At 38.7% G+C, this 24,210-nt stretch overlaps 1 protein-coding gene across 1 annotated transcript in view; it reads left to right on the top strand.

The window, feature by feature from the left end:
* LOC124797901 (structural maintenance of chromosomes protein 2) overlaps positions 1 to 21,295 on the top strand; it is a 179,231-nt gene extending 157,936 nt beyond the window's left edge. The window contains 5 exon segments of the mRNA XM_047261019.1: positions 2,972 to 3,166; positions 6,713 to 6,913; positions 16,781 to 16,996; positions 17,128 to 17,337; positions 21,045 to 21,295. Coding sequence (XP_047116975.1) covers positions 2,972 to 3,166; positions 6,713 to 6,913; positions 16,781 to 16,996; positions 17,128 to 17,337; positions 21,045 to 21,206 — 984 coding nt within the window. The 3' untranslated portion in view covers positions 21,207 to 21,295.
* The last annotated feature ends 2,915 nt before the right edge of the window (positions 21,296 to 24,210 follow it).

Genomic DNA, 24,210 nt, shown 5'->3' with positions numbered 1-24,210 from the left:
GAATTTCTTTCATAGGAGTAGTTTGTTTGGACCATTCTTCTTTTCTCTGCTCACGGAATTCTTCGATTTCCTCTTTGGACAAAAGAATGAGGACTGTGGATGTGTAAGATTTCATGACTCTCATAAAATCCCCAGCGTTCTGAATCACAGCTGTATTTGGCGTGGAAAGATTATGTTTTGTAGCATGGTGCTTCAGCAGGCCTCCTACCCCATCACAAGGTCCCTTCCCATGAGCAGTAGCACTGTATGCCCAGTCAGTTGGCACAAACGACTTAATTCAAACAACTGGTAATGATTTTTAAAATGATTAGGTGCACCATCAGAAATAATGATCATCTTCTCTGCTCCTGTTTGCAGTTGAAGAATTTTGCGCATTGCTAGTAAAGCCTTTGCTGAGTCATGTCCTGTGTTATCACTTATTACTGCAAAACTTGTTGTCTTGTTTTAAAAATATGTCACTCCTGTAAAAATTGAAACCTGGTCATTTTTCCAATGATAACCTTGTACTTCTTGTGGGAGAATTACAGACCAGGTCTCAGCAAAATCATGGTGAAGCACCAAACATAGTTCTTCAGCCTGTACATACCCTTTCACTTCTGCAATGTGTTGTCATTGCAATTTCTTCAGATGCTGGTGTGTTACTGCTTTCAGTGACCATTTACCAAGTTCATCAATGAAACTGTCAAAGGCAACAGTTTTCTTAATTAGTTTATTTTCCTCTCATGTCATATATGTAATTTCTGCAGAGTTATTTGCTACGTCTTCCAGGCCAAGTGTCTGTCCCTCCCTTTGTAGGGCAGTCACCACATTCTTGAAACCAACAAGTCTCTCGCTTTATGTCACAAGACTACTAATGACTTCACACGCACAGCCAAGGTGTCATATGTCATGTGCTCTATTACGTTCTTCAAAGTTTACCACTCAAAGTTCAAAATTAGTACAGTACACACACAGACAGGCACACCTGTAGGTGGGTGTGGAACTACCCACTTAGGTCATAGTGCATAAAATTTCAATCTTCCAATATGTGAAGTTGTACAGTTGCTCTTATAAATTGCAAAAGTTTCTTTAATACTGCGAGTCATGTACATCTTCACTTTCATAACATTTTGACCTTCAACTGTTACAGTTATAGTGTCTTCTTTTGTTGGCACTCTGGCAGGAACAGTTCCATTTATCTTCCATATAAAATGACTGCACTATTTGAACTTGAGCTGCTGCTACAGGATGACCATAATAGGGATCTGGTCTTCCAAAGACTCCTTTTACAGACTTCAAATTTCTTGATTTGTCTACCATGTGCTTTGATATTGATGGAACTTGGTTCAAAATTGTTTCCTTTGAAAATATCTGTGGAATAATAGTTAAAACTTGCACCTTTTCACTGTAGAATGCACAATATTCAGCAGCTGAATTGATATTTGTGAAAAATTCCTTGCAAGAGTGCTTTGTATCATTTTCTTCTGAAGATGGAATTTCTACTTTGAAGATGTGGCCAGTTTTGCTGTAGTGTATTCATCCATAGCTTTAGTAATTTCTCTGTGCTTTCCTTGATGCATAGAGCTTATGACTCGACTTCACTGACCACAGTTTCTTAACAAGACTAACACCTACCTCTGTTGTTGACTGATTCAGGGTATTTAATTCTTCCGCTATTGATGCAAAATCTGCATCATCTGCACCATGGAGGCTTCACCTGGTTCAGATACCACTATTGTTGTTGCTTTGTCAAAACATTTAGAACACAAAAAGTTATTACTGGAATCATCTTCATGTTGAAACAGAGTTTTTTTTTAATCGCTCTTTTATGGATATGCAAAGTCAGCACACTTCACTCTTCTGTGGCCGCCGCAGTCAGAAGACATTTTGAACAGTCCTTTTCACAAAACGTAATGCAACTGTGTCAACTGGCAAATTCGTCACGTAAACACAGAACTCACTGGACGGTCTCAGATTTCTTAGAATCCTCTTCAGTAAACAAATTAGCACTGAACAGCTACAATACAGAAACTTGCAATGAACAACCATGACAAAAAACTGAAGAGAAACAACAAAGTGTAAGAAATAACTGCCGCAATGAAAGTTAAAAGAAATAACTGCAACAAAGAAAGTGATAAGAAATAACTGCAACAAAGACAATAGAAATAAACACTGTAACAAAGAAATTAATAAGAAACAACTTTAGTGAAGATGTACGTTTACCCTTGAAAGTTAAAAAAATGATTTTTTTAAATAAAACCTGTCCAACTTCAAAATGGAAGCTCTCCTTACAGAGAATATAGTACTACTTGGTACTAATCAACAATAAAAGAACTTTGACAGATATGTCGAAACAAAGGATATCGCTGTAATCATAACAAAAAAATCAAACAAAAAACTCTACAAAATATCTAGAACTGTTACGAAGATACAGCACTTTTTTGGAGAAAACAAAAAATATGTTTCTTTCTTACTTCTGAATTGTAACATGTGCTAAATTCAATAACATCGTAGACCATGAAGGTAACCCCATGCCTGAAGTGATACGGGTTATGCCCCCTAGACCGCGGGTTACAAGCCACATATCCTGTGGATACACAGTTTCCCCTTAATGCTGTGGTTTCCATTGCATTCTGCATCCTCATGCTGTTGATCATTGCTGATTCTTCCACCTTTTAGTATCAGTTTATAGTACATTGTGAAAGGAAAGTGGGAATGGTGTGCAATAGAATATTTTCACTGTTGTTCCCCCCCCCCCCCCCCCTCCGCACCCCCCTCCCCCCACCCCCTATGATAGAAGTTTTCTCATTTTAAAATTAAAGGACTCATCTGTTGCTCTATTTCTGTAGCATAAAATGTTTCTGTATTCATTACTTTCCCCAGCCATTTATGATGAAAATATTTACACATTTCAGGCTTTGTTTTGTGTGCTGCAGTTAGTGTAAGAGATAAGTTTATGTTATTGCTACAGTTATTAAAATAACTTTTTCAGGAAGTTGTAACAGAGAAGAAGAATGCTCTCTCTGAAGTCAAAAAAGAAATCAGTCTTAAAAACAAAGATATTCAAGCATTGACTAAGCACAAGGCAGATCTTCAAAAGAAAGTTGGTGACTTGCAATTAAAAATAAAGAAGCTTGGTCTTGACAAAAAGAAGTTTGAAACAGAAGCAACGGATAATGAGAAGCAGGTATTTGCATTCATTGCTTGATTATTTTTTTGTAATTTTCATGTTCCATAAGTGTAATACATTCCATATGTACAGTAGTTACTTACATGTTCTGTGGTGAGATAAAGAATGACACGATCAAAAGTAGAAACTAAGGTGTGAGGGGTGTTGAGGAAGCATGATGTACTTCTCGAGCTTCGTGGCTAAATGGCTGTGTACTAGAATTTTTTGGTTAGTATAGCTATTCTCTTGGTTATTGCTCTTCAGATGCATTTTATACTAGTATTTTAATAAGTTAGGTATGGATTCAAGAATTCTGACATCCTCTTGCTAAAATAAGCTTTATTTGTTTAAAAGCATGTGACATCTTTGTTTATAAGTCTTGCTACAAATATGAGGGTCTTTTGGTAAGTCTGGTAAAAAGGCAAGGAAAAATGTTTCATAATTAATCCACATTACCTCCCCTCCCCCCCCCCCCCAATCGGATAATAGTTTGTCAAACTATGTTAAAGACTCATTGACTGCAACTATCACCGCCTCCTCAAATGATGATAATTTCTTCCCAGCAAACCAAAGTTTCAACTAAAGGAACAGGAAGGCGTCACTTGCGGCTAAGCCTGTGTATAGTGTGTGTGAGGACCCAATTTAGAGCCCATTTGTGCACTTTCACCATTGTTATCGCTGATGTGCAGGATGGTGCATTAGCCTGGTGAAAGAGCACTTTTTTGTGCCAACCTTGGTTGGTTTTTTTGTTTTCTAGCCAACACAAGTTTCAGATGATCCAACAATGAATCATAAAGAGTCCAGTTATGATTCTGCTTTTATCCAAGTGATCTATGAGGATTATTCCTTGGGAATCCCAAAAATAGTGGACGTCACCTTACCAGCTGACAAAATGGTCTTTGCCTTCTTCGGTGCACTTTTCCCAGCCTTTTTCTATTGTATTGACTGCCATTTTGACTCTGGTGTGTAATGAAGGATCCAGGCTTCATCGTCAGTCATAAATCGTTGCAAAAAGTCTTGCAGATTACAGTTAAACGTCGGCAGACATTGTGTTGGAATGTTGTGCTGAGAGCACTTTTGGTCGACTGTGAGCAATTGCTGCACTCACTTCGTCAATTCCCCATGCACAACATTATGCACTTGATCAGTTGGGATGTGTACAGTCTCAGCAATCTCACGAAGTTTTATTTGGTGGTCTTGCAATTGTGGTAACCTCAGTTGGATGGCCAGTGTGCGCTTTGTCTACGGTGCTTGTCCAACCATGTTTAAATTCATTAATTGAAAAGTAAATGGTCTTCAGTGATGGTGTTGAGTCTATGTGATCAAAACTCAAGTATTCTGCATTTTCAGTTGCAGATTAGACACTGAGCAATTAATACGGCTGTCAACCAGGAACTGTACACTGTACATTGTTGAAATTCCTTATACGATTCTTATAATAGGTATTTTCCAATCATGAAGGCCCAATATAAAGTATTCCATTCCTTCGTGGGAATTTACTAGGCATATCAAACCATACTCATATAAACAGGCTTAAAATATTAGTTTTGCCCTAGAATGCTTGATACTTGCGGCCATTGGAGTAAATTTTTGATTGTTTTGAATGCCAGCCATGTTTACAGTGCCAGCTAGCCTTTCTTAGTATTTCAGCATTGCATGATGTGAACCCTTGAAAAATATTTTGCCATTGACATGTATAATTGTAACTTACTACAAATAAGATGATAAATGGTGTACCAATGTACAAAACAAATAAAAAGTTTGTGAAAAGTAAGACAAGTTAGAAATGAAAACTACAAACCTTATACAGAATTTCCCAGGAGAATGGTCAGTATTCAGGAATATGACTGGGAGGTCATTCAAAGCAAAAAAAAATGTAGTAAATATGAGCTCTAACATGCATACCACAAGAGGGGTGTGCACTTGTTCAATAGAAATGGTGTGTTTTAGAGAAGCAAAGATGAACAAATGCTCTTAGCTCTTAAGGTATGCATTTAAGAGCCCATTTTTAATAGACTATTTTCCTTTGACTGTTCCGGTCGTATCTCTGAATATTGACCATTCCTTCTGAGACACTATTTATACCAGTCTAGAAGAGACAAGGATATCCAGTACATTACTTGAAAACTAGCATTTACTGTACAAAATTTTAACAGAAATGTTATTGTCATCTTGATAATATTCAGCTTTCTTTTAATTTTACTAACCTTATCACATTGGTTTTATTGACTGTCTCCAACACCGATACAATTTTTGTACTCATAAATTATAACATTTTGATGTAACTCCAAGAGAGGGCATTTCCCTGAACACGTGTGGCAAATAATAAACCTGAAGATTATTTTTTTTGTGTTTCCTTCATTGTATGCACTTTAGTTTGAGGCCTTTTACTTTTTCACCTGTCATCTGCTATAAAGTGTCTACTGTTGATATTTTGGGAACTAGAAACAAGGAGGATTCAAGTATATAGCAGACTAACTAAGGCTTCTGCCCAAAAGTTAAACTCCTTTTTGTTCAAAAGCTTCCATAGTAATAGAGCAGGCTTTCTGGTGTGCACAACAGAAGGCAAGAGATGGCGATAGGCAGACCAGATCTTCACTGTAATCCATGATAGGTGCTCAAATTCTGCAAAGTGATACTAGTAGTAATCATCAAAAGAACAGAACTGGGTGTGAATTGTGGAACATTTCTCAGCATTAATATATAAAATGTTGCTCTACGTAGAATCTTTCTTTGCAGCGCAGAACTACAGATAAATTTTTGGCTGTATACATCGTACGTTCAAAAAGCTTAGACTAAGTTTATTCCAGGCTTATAAGTTACATCAGTACAACAGCTACAGTAACAACTTGAATTAACAGCTGTGCATTTGACCCGTCAGTTGTGAGCAGGCAGTGCTAAATAGTGGGGCTGTGAGAATAGTGTGTTAGTAGTGTTGTCACAGGTGTTGTTTCACTGTAGTTTGTAAGCAAAGTGTTAAAGACATTCTCCAGAATGTTTTGAAAAGAAGAAAAGTGTGTGTAAAGTTTGGTGAACACACCTTGATTCCTGAACAAGAACAACACATGGAAGCCTGCCAAAACTTGATTTAAGTAAAAAATGTGGGCAATTTGTTTCTGAGAAAAATCATCATGACTGAGTAGACTTGGTGTTAACAATACGAAACCTACCACAGAACAATAATGTAGAGGTTCAACGTTTTGACAAAATAACCAACATTCCGGCCAATGTGATGCAGAAGTTGAACATCCCAAGGAAGGACTTTCACTGTTTCACATGGTTGTATGAAGGGTCTGTGTGTTGTACACAGGTGGGATGAGACTGTGTAGAACACCTGAAACATTAAAACCACTAACTTTTCTATATTTTTTGTTGATCCAGTCTCAAAACTTTTCGGACTGATTGGCTATGTTGTGGAATTATTGATGCGATAATTCACAGGGATGATGACCTCTTTCTGTGCTGTTTCTTGTATTTGATTGTGATTTGTTTGCTGGAGCATTAGTTTAGAATATTTGTATATAGATTCCTCTTACGTTATCTAATGGTCAAGATTTGTTGCAGGTTGCCAAGATTATTGAAGAAAATGAGTGGATTCCAGACGAAGAAAAATTTTTTGGCCAGCCTAAAGGTGCATATGATTACTATTCAATGGATATGAAACAAGCCTGTAAAACCATTAATACTTTAGAGGAGCGTAAAGAAGAATTAGGTCGTAGATTGAATATCCGTGCAATGAATATGCTTGATAAAGAAGAAGAGCAGGTAAAATTTGTTCTCGTTATTGAAGTTACGTTCAATATATAATTTTTCATAAATGACATATTTTTCCCTCTCCTCACCAAGGGAGAAATTTTCAAGTTATTAGGATTAACAAGTTTTAATATGACACAAACTTACTCTAACTCACTGAAAATTTGTGGCTGCTTCATTCAGTTTAAGTTCCAAACAGAACTAAAATGTCAGACTGTAATATAGTTAAACAAAATATCTCCATAAACATGTACTGCGTATGAAATATACTTCAAGATAAAGTAATGTTTCCAGATGTTCGCATGCTATGGAAATATTTAAGATGGTTCTTTTCTTTCAAAAATTTAATTCTTATAATGTTCTTCTATGAAACAAGCTAAGGGAGCCTATGCAAACTTGCATAAAGTAGTGTATTTAATTGATTATAAGACAGTCTTTTGCCAGTTTCATCATTCGAATAATACAAGGTTGTCTTATATTCAGAGATCAAACTATTGTTGCTGATGTCAACATCTTCACATTGTTTAACATAACAACGAAAATAATTTTTGGCAGTGTAATGTAATTGGATAGATCAAAAATCTACTCACCAAGTGGCGACAGGAGAACTAACATATAAAAAAGATTTTATATATGCAAGCTTTTGGAGCTAATAGCTCCTCCTCCCAGCAAAAGGGTTGAAGGGGAAGGGAGAGATGTGAAAGAAAGAACTAGAGAGGTTTAGGAAAAGAGGTAGAGTTCGGAAAAATCATCCAGAACCCTGGGTCAGGGGAGACTTGCCAGACAGGACATCGTTGGGGACTGCACTGCACAGGGTAATGTACAAGACAGTGATTACTGCTAAAACATAGTGCACGAGTTCATAAGAGCGACAAGCTAAGTGCATTATATGTAACAGATGTGGGAGGAGGACAGCGAGAAATAGTCAGGTCAGAAAAATGAAAGATATATAAAACTAACATGGAGTGAAGAAAGGAGTAGTTACTGTGAATAAATGCTGAGATGGAAGAAATTAACGTGAGTTAACGCCAGGTGGGTGCTGAGAACCAAGGACTTGTAGTGCAGAGTTCTGTGGAACTGGTGTCTGGGGGAAGAATCCAGGTGGCACATGTGGTGAAACAGGCATTGAGGTCATGGCCGTCACGTTGTAGAGCATGCTCTGCTTGTGTGTTGCTGGTATACTCCCACAGCCTAATACCATTCATCGTAACTGATAAGTTTGTGGTAGTCATGCTGATGTAAAAGGCCGAACCATAACAGTTCATATCTGATATCATTTCACAGGTGGCTCTCCCTTTGACAGTACATGTTTTGCCAGTTACAGAGTAGGTATAGGTGTTGGTAGGAGGGTCCATAAGGCAAGTCTTGCAGTGGGATGGCCACAGTAGTAGGAGCGATAGTACAGAGAGATAGGAACATAGGATCTGACAAGGGTTTTGCAGACATTGGAAGGGCACCGAAAAACTATTCTAGGTGTGGTGGACAAAATCTCAAACAGAATGGATCTCATTTCAGGGCATGATTTTAGAAAGTCATGACCTTATCGAAATAGCTGATTAATGCATTCAAGACCGGGACAATACCGAATGATAAGTGGTGTGCTCCAAAGTTGTTTTTTGGAGAGATCAACAGTACCAGGACTGGATGTGATGGCCTGGGAAATCTGCTTTTGAACTGGGCTGTTAGAGTAATTCTGTCCAGTGAAGGCTGAGGTGAGAATGGTGGTGTATTGCTGGAAAGAGTGCATCTGAACAAATACATTTGCCCTGAATGCCGACGCTGTATAGGAGGGAATGTATGACACGGAAAGGATAGCAAGTGGCAAAATGTAAGCACTGTTGTTTGTTAGCAGGTTTAATGTTCAGCTGGCCTTCAGTGATGACGGGATCAACATTAAGGAAAGTGGTATGGAATTTGGAATACGATTATATGAAATTTAATTAGGAAAAGGTACTTAGAGATTCCAGGAATTTTAACAATCCAGCCTCACCGGGAGTCTTTGTGGCAAAGATGTCAACAATTTAGCTTCGCCAAACAAAGGGCTGAAGGCTTATGGAACACAGGAAAGACACCTCCAAGTAGCCTGTGAGAAGGTTGGCACAGGTAGAAGCCATCCTGGTTCCCATGGCTGTACCCATGATCTCTTTTGTATGTCTGTTCCTCAAAGATGAAGTAGTTGGTAAGTATAAAGTTGGTTAAGATGAGCAGGAAAGATCTCATAGGTTGGGAATCAGGTGGGTTTTGATTGAGGAAATGTTCAGCAGCACACCGACCATGTGCTTGGGGGATGTTGGTGTAGAGGGAGGTGGCATCGGCAGTGATGAACAAGGTGTGTGTGGTAGGAGTGGGACTGTCATGGATTCCAGACAATCTAGGAAATGGTTGGTGTCTTTAATATAGGAGAGGAGTCTGTATTATGGGTTGCAGGTATTGACCAACAAAGGCAGATATACAGATACATTTCTCGAGTTTGCCGCCAGATCGTATTGTGTAAATTGCACAATATTTCATCTATGCAACTGCTAGACATATTCAGGTGGTGGTAGTTGCTGTTGTCACTGCTGTAAGACATGATGATGATAATCGCGCAGCGACATTGAAATTTATAAGACTGGGAGCAGGCAACATGCATGCATGGGAAGGCGCTCGCAGTTGATAGAAAGTGCCCCCTGCTGGAAGCTGCAGAATGGCCTTTTGCATGTGCGCTGTGGGCAATGACTGTGCTGCCAGACGCTCCTGTGGTTAAAACCTGAATTAAATCTCAGCAGCACATTGTATCAAGTCATGAATTTGAAGTTCTTGTTTTCTCTGTTTTGATTTAATGGCAGCCAGTACTGGATTTCAGGTGGCACTTCATTAAAAACCTGCATCCCTGTTGATAAAATTGTCCAGGGTACAAATATGTATGATCACCTTAACAACACAGTCTCGAAAATTTGATGCAGGGGATAAAATTAACTTCAAATGTACGGTGCCTTATGTTCAGGCAATGCCCCGATACTGCTGATTTATCAGGTTGCCGCAGACGTGTATGACAGTGTTCGACGCAATGTTCTTAACACAGTTCAGCATGTCTGCCCAATATAAGATTTTCTACACTGGAATGGGATCTTATACACGTCACATTTCTTAAGGCCAAGGTCGTCTTTTACCAAGCACAATAAATTAATTCATTTTGCTGGTGGCCAGAAAACACACTTGATGTCGTGCCTTTTGAGGATCCTTTGAGGGCACAAGTCATATACCAGCTGCTATGTAAATACTGTTTGGCCTTTTATATCGGCAAGACTATCACCAAGTTATCAGTTAGGATGAATGGGCTTAGGCAGTGGGTGTATACCAGCAACACACAATATCCTGCTGCACAGCATGCTCTACAACAAAAAAGTTGTGATCTCAGTGCCTGTTTGACCATAGGCAAACAGAACTCTGCAGGTGGGAACTAACACTACAACATGTCATTGGTTCTCACTGCCCACCTGGCCTTAATTTACATTAATTTCCTCTGTCTCAGCATTTCTTCACCGTAACAACTCCTTTCTTCACTCCGTACAAATAATTTGCACTTAGCTTTTCACTCTTATTAACTCATTCATGATGTTTTAGCAGTAATCTCTGTCTTGTATATTACTGTGTCCCTCACCTTTAAGGTCTCAGATATTTGAATCTTTTCTGATGCAGTCTCCAACAGTCAGTCTTTTCTTCTAATCCTGTTCTGTAAGCATTCCGTGACCCAACAGTCCTTTTCTTTCATCCCTCTTCTTTCCACTTCAACCCTTCTGCTGGAAGAAGGAACCACTGGCTCCAAACGCTTGCATACGTAAAACCTTTCTTGTATGTGTGTGTTCTCTTGCCGCCACTTGGTGAGTACATCCCTATCCAATTACATTATTTTAGCATCATTTAATAGAGCCTTTAAGATTTGCGTTACATTTACAGATGAAATTTTGGCTATGGGGGTCACTTACAGATTTATTTTGAAAAATTTGGATGTGCAGGATTATGCAAATGATGTTAGTGTTTGAAGAGGCTCGAGATTTTCTGATACATGAAAGCACTTTGTACAATATCAACATTATTCAATCAATAATGTCACATTTGATTTGTTCTGTGCAGCACTAGTGCAAGGGATATGCGAGAGATTACGAACTAGCCACTACAACGGTTTATTGCTCTGCTTAAAATTTGACAATTTTGTGAAGCACAGGAGGAAATACAATTAATTTCTGTCATCGTACAAATTCTAATTGTATTTTGGTCACTGTTCACATATTAGAATACCGAGTAAAACGTTACCAGCTTTTAATCAGTTTTAGAACATGATGGTTACATTCAGATGAAACAAGAAGAAAAATGAAACATCATATTAAAATGATGGCAGTTGTTATGACGAGAATAAATTACAGCAGCAAGACCTGTTGTGGCAATAGTACCAGCAGGAATCAGTAGATTGCGGGACAAGCCGAAATTGGAGAATTAGACTGAATTGTGATTGCAATCTTATATTTATGTACAGGGTGATTCAAAAAGAATACCACAACTTTAAAAATGTGTATTTAATGAAAGAAACATAATATAACCTTATGTTATACATCATTACAAAGAGTATTTAAAAAGTCTTTTTTTTTTTTTTTTTTTTTTTCACTCAAAAACAAGTTCAGAGATGTTCAATATGGCCCCCTCCAGACACTCGAGCAATATCAACCCGATACTCCAACTCGTTCCACACTCTCTGTAGCATATCAGGCGTAACAGTTTGGATAGCTGCTGTTATTTCTCGTTTCAAATCATCAATGGTGGCTGGGAGAGGTGGCCGAAACACCATATCCTTAACATACCCCCATAAGAAAAAATCGCAGGGGGTAAGATCAGGACTTCTTGGAGGCCAGTGATGAAGTGCTCTGTCACGGGCTGCCTGGCGGCAGATCCATTGCCTCGGGTAGTTGACATTCAGGTAGCCTTTTTCGTAGGACTCTCCATACAGTTGATTGTGGAATTTGCAGCTCTCTGCTAGCTCTGCGAGTCGATTTTCCTGGGCTGCGAACAAATGCTTGCTGGATGCGTGCTACATTTTCATCACTCGTTCTCGGCCGTCCAGAACTTTTCCCTTTGCACAAACACCCATTCTCTGTAAACTGTTTATACCAACGTTTAATACACCACCTATCAGGGGGTTTAACACCATACTTCGTTCGAAATGCACGCTGAACAACTGTCGTCGATTCACTTCTGCCATACTCAATAACACAAAAAGCTTTCTGTTGAGCGGTCGCCATCTTAGCATCAACTGACGCTGACGCCTAGTCAACAGGGCCTCAAGCGAACAAATGTAAAACTAAATGAAACTTTATAGCTCCCTTAATTCGCCGACAGATAGTGCTTAGCTCTGCCTTTTGTCGTTGCAGAGTTTTAAATTCCTAAAGTTGTGGTATTGTTTTTGAATCACCCTGTATTTCTTGCTGTTGTACATATGACCTGCATCCTAGAAGGTATTGCAGTCTGTTTTTCACAGTGGACACCACTGTGGAAGGGTTGTGGAACCATATTGGCTGAGAGCTAGGATGAGTGTGGGTAGAGGAGTGGTGAGTAGGTGCCGAATTTGTTGTGCTGCCAACTACGGAAATCTATTACCACGTACATTGGCTTTTTATGAACATCAGCCATGTTTAAACTGCAGTTTGCCTCAATCAGTTTGTAGTTTGAATAGAACTGGCTTAAAAATTAAAAAAAAAAATCAACAATATTAGTCATTTCTGCAGAGGACTGTAAAGGTATAAGTAGGGACGAGTGGCTTACGTGTTTTGTGCTGCAGTGTTGTCAACTTAATGTGCCATATGATGGGAAAGAAAGAGGGTGTGTCAGCTGCTGGTTTACACAGGTAATCAGAGTGTGGTGGACAGATGACACATTTGGAAGCAAGAGACATTATAACATTCTCATGTCAGAATAGAAGTGAAACCTGATATGAATCTGGAAAAAACAGCTATGTTTTCAGGTCCCACCTTTACCATAACATCAGTAATTGCAACATATTCAGAATAATAGAAATTAAAGTAATGGATTGAAATTTGTGCCACACCTGGGACTTGAACCTGGGTCCCCTGCTTACTAGGCAGATGTGCTAATCACTACATCAACATAGCACTGTGACTACCATGCTACAGTGATGCAATGGTTAGCGCATCTGCCTGGTAATCTGCAGACACAAGTTCAAATTTCGGCCATGGCACAAATTTTCATTCATTACTACAGCTTCTGTTCTTATCGAAAGTAAAGGTGAGACTCGTATGTCTACAGGAAAATGTAATTCCTTCAGATTAATATTCAGAAGAAACAGCCAAATATTTGTGACAACGAAGATAAAATTTTTACAGCTGTATGATGATGATGATGATGATGATGATGATGATGATGATGAGTAAGCAATAAACCTTGAAAAGAAATAGTCCATAGATTTAATTTAAACCATTTCTTTTTGTCATTAAAATTTCCATGGGTTTGTGACCACATTGTCAATATGTAAAACTACCAGCATTTCGGTCACTATTGCAAGTGACCTCCTTCAGCATGTTTTTGTTTACTGTAAATAAAAACACCTTTGGGTAGGTGCAAGCTTGTTCGCAGCACTGTGTGTCCCGCCCAAATCTGATGTGAAACCAACTGTAGCGTTGCTGTGTGTTGAGCATGGAAGCAGGTAATGCGCTTGGTCAGCACAGCTTTTACTGTAAACAAAAACACCCTGAAAAAGGTCACATGCAACAGCGACCAAAATGTCAGTAGTTTTACACCTTGACAATGCAGTAACACATTGACAATGCATTGGCTGTGGCAATGGCCGCGGAAGCCTACGTTTTTGATTATTTTATTTCTGCTAGCATTGTCAAATCATAGACACTCAATAAATGGCAAGGTTTAGAATAAGTATAACATTAACTTTTTAGTCAGATGCTTTGTCAATAAAACAGTTTGTAATGTTGATCAGTTCAATTCACTTGTAATGCAGTGCGTACTTTACAAGAAACAATTTGGTGCACTTACTTACCATAATTATAACCAGTGCTGTTTTTCTGGAGGAACGCTGGGGGATGCATACCCCTAAACTTTATCGTCGACAAAGTAATTTTTTTACGATGTTGAGAACTTGGAAGAGTGCCAAAGATTTATTTCACGCACATAATTTTTTTATTTCATTTTTTCATGTTTTTAATTGCAATATGAATGACACCAGTGCAGTTTTTGGTGGGAAAAGCGATGTCATTGACTGTTTCAAGCGTTTCGAAGCTGCGGCAACCATTCTCGACAACTGAATCGCTGGCAGCCAGTTTGACAAGCATGTAGTGCCCTGGCCCGCTAATAGTGGGCGATGGTAGTGCTAAACGGATATGCGTAAGCTCAAAACGCCAGCTACCAATAAATGTGTCTATGGTCCCGCTACCATGATGATGATGATGACGTCATGGCTAAAAGCTGATGGGTGGTATCCCATGCTTCAGTTATAAGTAATTTTTGCTGCTTTATATCCAGTGTCAGAGTACCCTCAAACTTTTTTTTTTTTTTAATAGAAAGAATGCACTCATTATAACTACAGCAAAACTCCAGTTTTACACTAATTCAAGGGACTAAAAAGTGTTGTAAAATGTGGGAAATATATTTTTAAGCCATACAGGATCCACCCTTGCATATTTGTTCTTTGTGTATGATATATGTATGTAACAGGCATCAAAATACTCTTTAAGGACTTCTTTATTGTCTGATAAAGGATTATTATCTAATAAAAAGCCGCTAATGTAACGGAAACTGGTAACCATCTGGGAGGCAGAAACATTTCATTCAGTTTCACGCGCCAATGTTTTAGGGAAGCATACATCTGCACATTCATTATTTAAATAACGAAACACTGCACCTATTGTGTATTTTTTTCTTGTTTGGCCAGATGTGTTTCGAGAATTTATTCTCACTGTCAAGTGTAAATATTTACATAAGTATTTTGTGGTGTTCGCCCCGTATTCTTCTTGAGGTTATAAGGTACTGTGCCTCCTCCATTATGGAGGAAACCACACACCCATGCACGCACACACACACACAGACTGTGACTCATGTTGTTAGCTTGTGAAACACCACAAAAATGTTTACATACGTAAATATTTGCACTTGACAATGAGAATAAATTCTCGAAATCCATCTTGCTAAGCATGAAAATAAATGTGTTGTGTTTAATACAAAAACATTTGAGCAACACACAGTGACCAAAGGTGTCAGTTAGCACTGAAGTGGCCAAACTACAAAACATGATGACATGTGGAAAAATCGGGTCTACTGCCGGATGTTTGTGTCACTCTGGCACAATATTTCGGCCACGTAACTTGTTGCCTTCTTCAGGTGCTACCTGAGACTGCCGTGTTGGAGGATCTTGTCCAGTATTTATGCCCGGAGGGCACTGGGTGCTCTCTTTGCCATCTGCGCCCGTCTGGCGCTGCTTGTAATGTGTTTTCTCTTCCCCGGTGTTCCCTCGGACGTCCGCACCTGACTTGGGCGCCATCTGTGGCAACTCTCTGAGGCCTGTCCTGTGTCAGGTGTTCTGTTCGTGGTCCGCACCCGCCATGTGCTGCTCGTGAGGTTTTTACCCCTCCCTGGTGCTTCCACAGACGTCCGCGCCTGGCTCATCCACCATCTGTGGTCGTGGCAGTTGTCTGGGGCCGGACCTGCATGTGGCGTTCCGTTCGTGGTCTGCCCCCGCTTGGCACTGCTCCCGAGGTGTTGGCACTTCCCTGGTGCTCTGACGGACGTCTGCGCCCGCCTAGTCCACCAGTTGCAGTGGCAGCTGTCTGAGGTCCGTCTCGCCTCGGGGGCTCTGTTCGCGATCCGCGCCCGCCTGGCGCTGCTTTTAAGGTGTTGTTTCTTCCCCGGTGCTCCCTCGGACGTCCGCGCCCGACCTGGTCTCCATCTGTGGCAGCTCTCTGAGGCCTGTCCTTTGTTGAGCGCTCCATTCGCGGTCCGCGCCCGCCTTGCGCTGATCCTGCGGTGTTGGCACTTCCCTGGTGCTCCAACAGTCGTCCGTGCTCGGCTCGTCCATCATCTGCGGCATAAATACTGGACCAGATCCTCCAACACAGCAGTCTCAGGTAGCACCTGAAAAAGGCGACGAGTTACGTGGCCGAAATATTGTGCCAGAGCGACACAAACATCCGGCATTGGACCCGATTTTTCCACATGTCAAGATCTCGCCAGGAAAGCCTGAAGAGTTACATACAAAACATGATGTTTACAATGGAGACAGTTTGGAAACAGTTGCGATTGGTCATTATACCTTTACTTGAGTGAAATTAGTTACTTCCATCAGCCACTGTGCTTAGTAGAGCTTGGCCGCGGCAGGAGATAAAGCATGGATTGGTCTGACTTTTACAGATTTTGATGTACTGAGTAGAGTGCCCTGGTGTCAAGGAACTTAACCACGTAATATTTGTAAATAGTTCTTGATAGCCAGCGCCATGCCATTATCATTGTACGTCAGTTTTTTCCTCCACAAACATTTTTTCATAATGCATAAATTGCAGGTAAATTGTAAGTACATTAGTGCAAAAATGGGTGCAAGTTAACATTGTGAACACGGGAAATTTGATGCAAGCAATAAAAAATGTCTTAAATAGTGGGAAAACATTAATTTTTGGAACAATAAAGTGGGTTTCTACTGTATTTCATTATGTTTAAATTCAAATTATTGGTAAAAACTTTAAATAGCTTTGTTATTATGTTTTCTCTTCTTGTTTGTCAGTAAGTCTTCTGACTAGTAAGATAAACCTAATTCTCATGCTGGAACCAACTTTTTCCTCGGTGAGTGTCAGAACCATAGATTTACTGTTTCACTTATTAATTTTCCAGTATAATGACCTGATACAAAAGAAACAGATAGTAGAAAATGATAGAGCCAAGATTATGTTAGTATTACAAGAGTTGGATGAAAAAAAGAAACAGGCCCTTCGACAAGCATGGACGCAAGTCAACAAAGATTTTGGCTCAATTTTCACAACGCTGTTACCAGGTGCACAAGCTTGTCTGCAGCCTCCGAAAGGCAAAGACGTTCTTGATGGACTTGAGGTAGGTAGTGTGTGTGGTTTATCATCATATGTATCTTCAGTGTAACATTAATGATATTGTAGTTCCTAAATAGTTTTCTATGGCCAAACTTTTTATTGTATGTTACCAGTTCATTTCCACTCTTTCTGCAGGTGAAAGTGGGTTTTGGTGGACTGTGGAAAGAAGGTTTACAGGAACTGTCAGGAGGACAGAGGTCACTTGTTGCCCTCTCTCTTATACTGGCTATGTTGCTCTTCAAGCCTGCTCCAATCTATATCCTGGATGAAGTAGATGCTGCTTTGGACTTGTCGCATACACAGAACATTGGTACTATGTTGCGAACACATTTTAAACACTCACAGGTAAGCATTGAGGGAGTACTTATTATTTTACTATTATTGTTGAGATGTGATAGGCAGTGAATTAAGTTTCCATTCTAAAGCTTATGCTCTTAATAGCATTCAAATGGTGGGGGTGGGGGAGGTGGGAATTTGTACTTGGTGACAGTTGACAAGTCGTAGATAGAACAACAGGCCAGCATTTAGGAGTAAAAAAAAAATGCAATAAAGTGAAAAATTAAATCTCCCCCCCCCCCTCCCCTGTGATCTTTTTGCTTGCATGTATTAAGAACTTGGGAATGTGTCTTTCGATTTATTCATTAATTATTTCTTAGGGGAGACATGCAACACTTTCTACAACACCTCAGTATACATTTATTCACAGTTTTTACACTGGAAAGTGTGTTTAGTGATGAGCACCTGTCTTTCTTTGCAAATTACTTCTTTTTTTAAAAAAAGAAGCTACTATATTCCTGGTTTGTCAAACCAATATCAAATTCACCAACTTTCATAACAACTATTTAGTGCCCCTTATGAACCATCTAAGTGATGTTTGTGTGAAAGCTGATAACAAGGAAGAGTCTGTTTTATAGCTCTCTTTTAGTCTTTTCCAATAAAACATTTCAGGATCTGTTTGTAACAGTTCAATGACACATTTGCATGTGTGATACACTACAGATTCACATAGGATCTCGTGATTCTCTTTTACTGACATTACAACACACCAGACTGTTTTCTTGGGTTTAATAAAATAATCATCATTAGGGGAGTCAATGGTTTTGATAGTTTAAAGGTACCTCTGAAGCTTAGAGGACTTCTATTGTAAGTATGGACTACCAGTATATGGATGATAGTCTTTAAGCATTAAATAAATGACTATGATGTAAAAACAGAAATTTCTGATGATGGTAAAACATCAGGTAATTTGTTAAAAGCCAAAGGATAGGTAACCATAGCATATGTGGGGTCAGATCGAAAGCATTTTGTTTATTACATCTAGATGTTAAATTTTGATACCCACAGAGTATTTGAAAAGATATGAGGGGGGATGTTAAAATAATTCATCTGAAGTTAGGGCAGCGGTATCAGATAGTGAAAGGTTTTCCTTCATACTAAAGAAATAGTCATCTCATTGTTACAGGAATTGACAGTTTTAAAATTTACTGGAACTAATGTACACAGTGTGTGCCATTTCCATTGGGACTGCTTGTGTGAAATTTCAAACGGCTGTGCTATCTCATGGTGAGCTGCACGATTATGATCCTTGGAGTTTCAAAAACTGCTGTGTGGAAAATCAAATTTCTAGCTTGCAGCAGGCATCCTGGCTGTGAATATAAAAATATGTGCCTGAGACTCACTGGAAAGTGACAGTGGAGCAGTGAGGCAACATAAAGTTTTTTGAGTCCTCCAACATGTGTGGGTGAGAATTTGTTGAATTTGACACGAATACAGAGAGGCACGTTTCTGGTTGCTGCTCCATGACAACACCCCCATCCACAAAGTGAAGATTGTGCATGAGTTTTTGGCCAACAAGTGGCTCACATTCCTGGATCACCCACTGTGTTCACTGGATTTGCCCCAGCCGACTTCTGGTTGTTTGCCATATTGAAATTGGCAATGAAAGCACACAGTTAAGGACATCCAAGAAGAATGTATTGCAGTACTAAATGCAACACCAAAAAATGACTACAGCTGCCTTTTCAAAATGATTTTAGATTGGTTTGATTCGGGGGGAGATTATTTTGATTAAATATAGTGATTTGTTTTAACATCATCGATGACTTTTATTTTTCATAGCCACAGTCCCAGTGGAAATGGGACACACTGTTTATAACAACAGAACTATCTGACTCCATTGACATGGTTTAATAGTGACCAGTACACGAACAATTTTCAAATCTGTAATGAGATGATGACAAAGTACAACTCATTGTTCCATGAAGGAACAGTTACCTGGAAACAGACATTTGTGCTAATTGTCTCTGTGTTAATATTGGAGATGGGTGTGATTCTAAAGGAAACTAGGAGTAGCACACAGTGCATAAAACTGCACACTTCACTTCAGTGGCAGCTGCAAAGGGCAGTTGCAAAGGCGTTTTACAGAACTCCTCCATAATAGTTCGTTGAGGTTCTGGAGAACATTGTTAACATAGTGGTAACTTGTCATTCAGATCATTATTGTCGTCAGTACCATGGAAAAATCAGTGTGGCAATGAGTAATAATTTTATTGAAAGTAGAACTCCTTTAATAGAAATAAGTTTTCCATTTCTGTATTGTCTTGCTATACCTATCGGTGTCATGACAAAGATATTGAAAATATCAGACAAGGAAGTAATGGAACACTTTCAACATTTATGGTGAATTTCAGAACAAGAGTCAGAAGGGAGTGAAACTGAAAGAAAAATAGGAGCCAGGAGTGATGATTGTATTTCGGGCATTGCTGAATCAAGTGAAAGTAATTGTGATGTGTCTGCTGAAGATAGGTAGATGTCAGTTAACTTCAGTTTTCATGGGCCATTCAGAATTCGGAAAACGCAGGCCAACATGGAAGTTTCGGGATCGTATCTTGATATCGTGAATGCAGGTGGAAGCCATAGAAGCAAATGTTTTATGTTACACAACAAGACTAACCCCACTTGTGAAGAGAAACAGCAAAACTCATATAGCTATTAGTTCTTGGCAGCTGTTCATATACGAAAGTACTGAAATATATAAAATTTTGCGATACAGTGTCAAGAGCGAACTTTAGATTCTTTTTAGAGCGTAAACGCTTTGGTATCAAGAAACACGGGTCAGTAAGACAGAAAACAGATTTGCTTCGGCGTTAAAAGTTTGAAATCATTTATTTGAAAATTGTTCCCTACATTCTAATCTGAGAAGAAAAATTACAGTTGAAGAAAAGGTGTTTCCCACTAAGGCCAGATGCAGATTTGCATAATGCACCATGAATACAACAGGTAAATGTGGCAACAAATTTTGATATGCAGCAATTGCAGGCACCAAATACTACTTTAGCAGATTTCCATAACTGTGAGACGATGTACATCGACCAGAGAATCAAATCCATTCTGAAAATGATACCAGAAAGCGTAAGGTGGAATGAGTGTGATGATAGACAGTTTTTCATATTTCTCGAAATATTAAAGACTATTGATGTAAGCCTAATGGGTAAAGTGGAATATTTCAGAAGGGATACACCAGTAAGTGTATGAAAAGCATCACTGAATGAAAGTATTGTTATGAAGCAAGGAGAGACTACCTTGTCTGCTTATTAGGGTCAGGGGAAAAAAAAGTTTTTTGTTTTCAGTGCTCCATATTCACGTGTAGAAATTAGAAATGATTCAAAACATAATTGAGGTGGCTAGAAAATATTCCTTGAAAGCTGCAGAGTGTCAAAATTCAAGAACAAGGTGATTTGCAAATTTAGCGCATCTAAGAAACCTGTGTGTGGAAAATGTGTGGAAAATTATAAAGTACATTTTTTTTAAATTAACAGTATGTTAAAATAAAGAAAAGCTTAGCTCTGCTGATGTGGTTAGTTTGACCACTGTTGAGATTTTTCTAGTGTTCTTTTGATAGTACTAGGTATTAGCTTCCTGAAGGAAAGTATTAGCCAACCATAACAGAAAGCATTCAATTATCTTTGGAAAACTTTTTACATGTAGCTTTTTTTCTTTCTATTGTATGTTTTTGAATTAATTGTTTTCACAATTGAAATTTTGTTTTGCAGTTCATTGTTGTTTCGTTGAAGGATGGTATGTTTGAGAATGCAAATGTGCTGTTTCGAACGCAGTTTGTTGACGGCATGTCCACAGTGAGACGTATTGCGCAGAATCCAAGCAATGTAGATAGAGCAAGTGAAGAAGGACCATCCAAGAGAAAGAAAAAATAAGCTGTTCAGTTGTGACAAAAATATTCCTTATTTATCCTGACTTTCACCTGTCTTTTGTAAATATGTCATAAATATTTTATACAAAATAGTGTTACGTGTTTTATTGGTGGAATATCTTTTGTAACAAGTGATTATTAACTGTAATAAACTGTGCAATTTCCTTCCTTGTGCTTAAAAGGCCAAAAATTTACATATCGTTTTGGCATGGATGACTGATATACTTAAATGAAGCCTGAAAAGTTGTATGCTTGTGTCTAAAAATCTTGTTTATGACATTCAGTTTTATATCTGTAATAGTAACTACTTGTACAAACTAGCATGTACAATTCCAGTGCAACTGGCTAATTATAGTAATAAAGTCTTTGATCTAAAGAAATTCTTCTATAATCTGAATATATTGCTATGATCAGTATGTAGGAATACTGTAATACAGTCAAACCTCGATATAAAGAATTTCATGGGACCATGAAAGTTAAAGTGTTGTACAAGGATGACTCGGAGCAAGGAGCCATGTTTTCGTGGCTGATAAATACATTACTGTAGTACTTTCCTGATGAAAAATAACATTAAAAGGCAAATAATGAAACCCATTTTGTTTGCTTCATTTATTAATATTGTAACTGTAGAATGTCTAACTTCTGTATACAGAAACGTTCACTTAGTTTCCTTTGTTTCTTTTTTCTTAAAGAGTCTCTTGTGAATATTGTGTTTTCTCCTCTAACACAAGCAATTACTGTGCTGAAACACTGGCGATTGAAGGTGTTGCTTGCTGAGTGTTTTCCAACTGACCTAGTAGCTCCATCGGAGGAGAGGAATTTGCACGTATCACATCACTGTCATTGTCAGAATCTTCATCAGGCAAATTACTCTTTAACTCCTCGACAATAGATTCATCGGTATATGCTTCAAACACCAACGCCTCACCATCCACTGACAGGTAGTCAACTACTGAAGCATCTATGGTTTTACCAGTAACTGCTGAATAAATCTATAGATCACTTTGAACATCATCCTGCGTTACTTCATCCAGCACAACATTCTCACCAACATATACAATTTTGGAAATTCTTGCATTTTTCCAGCAGTTTGCAATCACATTTGGCTGTACGCTGTTCCAGGGACAAGCAATTGTGTCACAAGCCCTCTTCACATTGAAACTAGGGATTGCTCACCTTTCTTTCAATGTTTGCGATCACGTGTTGAACTAAACGTGAACATTATTTTGTCTTAAAGTTCTTAATTATCCCCATATCTAGTGACTGAAGAATTGAATTACAGTTCAGGGTGAAGTAGCATAGTTCAGTGTTCTTCAATACTGGCATGTTGTTATGCACACTACAATTATCCACCAGCAATGCAATTTTCATATTCTTCAGTGACATCTCTTTATCAAGTGAAAGCAGCCACTCACTAAAAAGAGTAAACATCATCCATACTTTTCGATTTACCTTGTAACTGACTACAACAAAAGAAATCACATTTATACGACTAGCAAAACATTACAGCTGAAGCTATACTGTACTGAATTAACTTATAAATTAAAGGAAGGTAAAATAAAATGTATGTGCCCACTTACCTGGTAAGTTTCTCACATTTTTGAAGCACTGTGGGTTTGCTGATTATCCGATCACCAGTTGTGTCAATATGTGTGTCCCTTATGCATTGCTGCAGAGAACAACAGTTAGGCGTGCTTTAGACTGCTTCCCTCCTTTACAGTTTTGTCTTCCAAAGGCCATTGTCTTCTCTGGCATCATTGATAAAACAGTCCCATCTCATCTGTGTTGTACAAGTTTTTAGGACTGTATTTTTCTAATAGTTTACACATGGTGTTTTTCGTCCAAAATTCTGCATCACCTAAAGATGCTGATTTTTCTTTTCCTGGAATCACTAAAAATCATCCCATGCCTGTCCTTAAATCTTTGCAACCATCCATTACTTGCCTTAAAATTAGAATCGCCAAGCAAATTGGCGAAATCTAAGACTTTTTGACATATCAGCAGACCATTAATTAGCACATTCTGTGCACGCATCTCATTAAACCACTGCACTGTAGCACTGTCCACATCGTCAGCAGCAGCCGTCTTCATTCTTTTTCTTGGAGGGTTAAATTTGCCACCTACAAAACTTTCTTCAATTTCTTTTTGTTCTTTAAGGAATATAGCCACCGTTGATTATGCAAGTTCATACTTCCTCGCTACCTCTACTTGTTTCATTCCGTCGTCAATGTCTTTCAAAACCTCCATTTTTGTCTCCAACCTCATTTGTTTCAGAGTTCTAGCCATTGTCCAAATCTTAGCGCAGCCCAAAGTGTTTACGTGGACTAAAAACATTCACAGATTCCAAACGTCACGGAGATAAGTTGTGTATGAGCCCAATGAAACACTTGTGTCTGCTACTGAAGCTCAACATTGGACAAACCAAACACTCATTCCAAAAAAGGAGCTCTTTGACATTTGCCGCTCAGCACAGCTCGCCCGTGGCTGTATGCTATTCTCTTTACCGGTAGAATAAATACAGTGATGTAGTATGTAGCGAAGCTTCTGGAAATAGAACACTGAAAGTCTAGTATAAACAATACCTACTGCTATAGTGAACTGCTTAGAAGTAGTAAATAGTAAATTCTTCAAAATTTTGTCTTTGTTGTAACAAGGTGTTGCTAAATTTACTTCAACATTGTAATGAAGGGTAATTAACATACTCCTATAAGAAGTCAGCCAGGGCCGTATAAAATTACCACTGTACCCGGGTTTATCATTGTGTTGGTAATCGTTATATGGAGGTTTGACTGTATTACTAGGAACTGCAAAATGTAGTATCTAGTTTTGGTAATATTTGCTTTTTTGTAAAATTTTAATCTATTTTGGTCAAAATATGCATTTTTTATTTTTTTGTAAATTATTAGACACTGAGATTTAAAAGTTTTTCACACTACTAGCCTTGGTACCCCCCCCCCCCCCCCCCTCCAGTTTACAAAATCTGAAGAATATTAATTGTGAACTTTCAT

This window comes from Schistocerca piceifrons, chromosome 5 (genome assembly GCF_021461385.2).
Source record: "Schistocerca piceifrons isolate TAMUIC-IGC-003096 chromosome 5, iqSchPice1.1, whole genome shotgun sequence".
NCBI classification, from domain to species: Eukaryota; Metazoa; Arthropoda; class Insecta; order Orthoptera; family Acrididae; genus Schistocerca; species Schistocerca piceifrons.
Note: the sequence above shows the minus strand (reverse complement) of the source record. Positions and strands in the feature narration are given on the sequence as shown.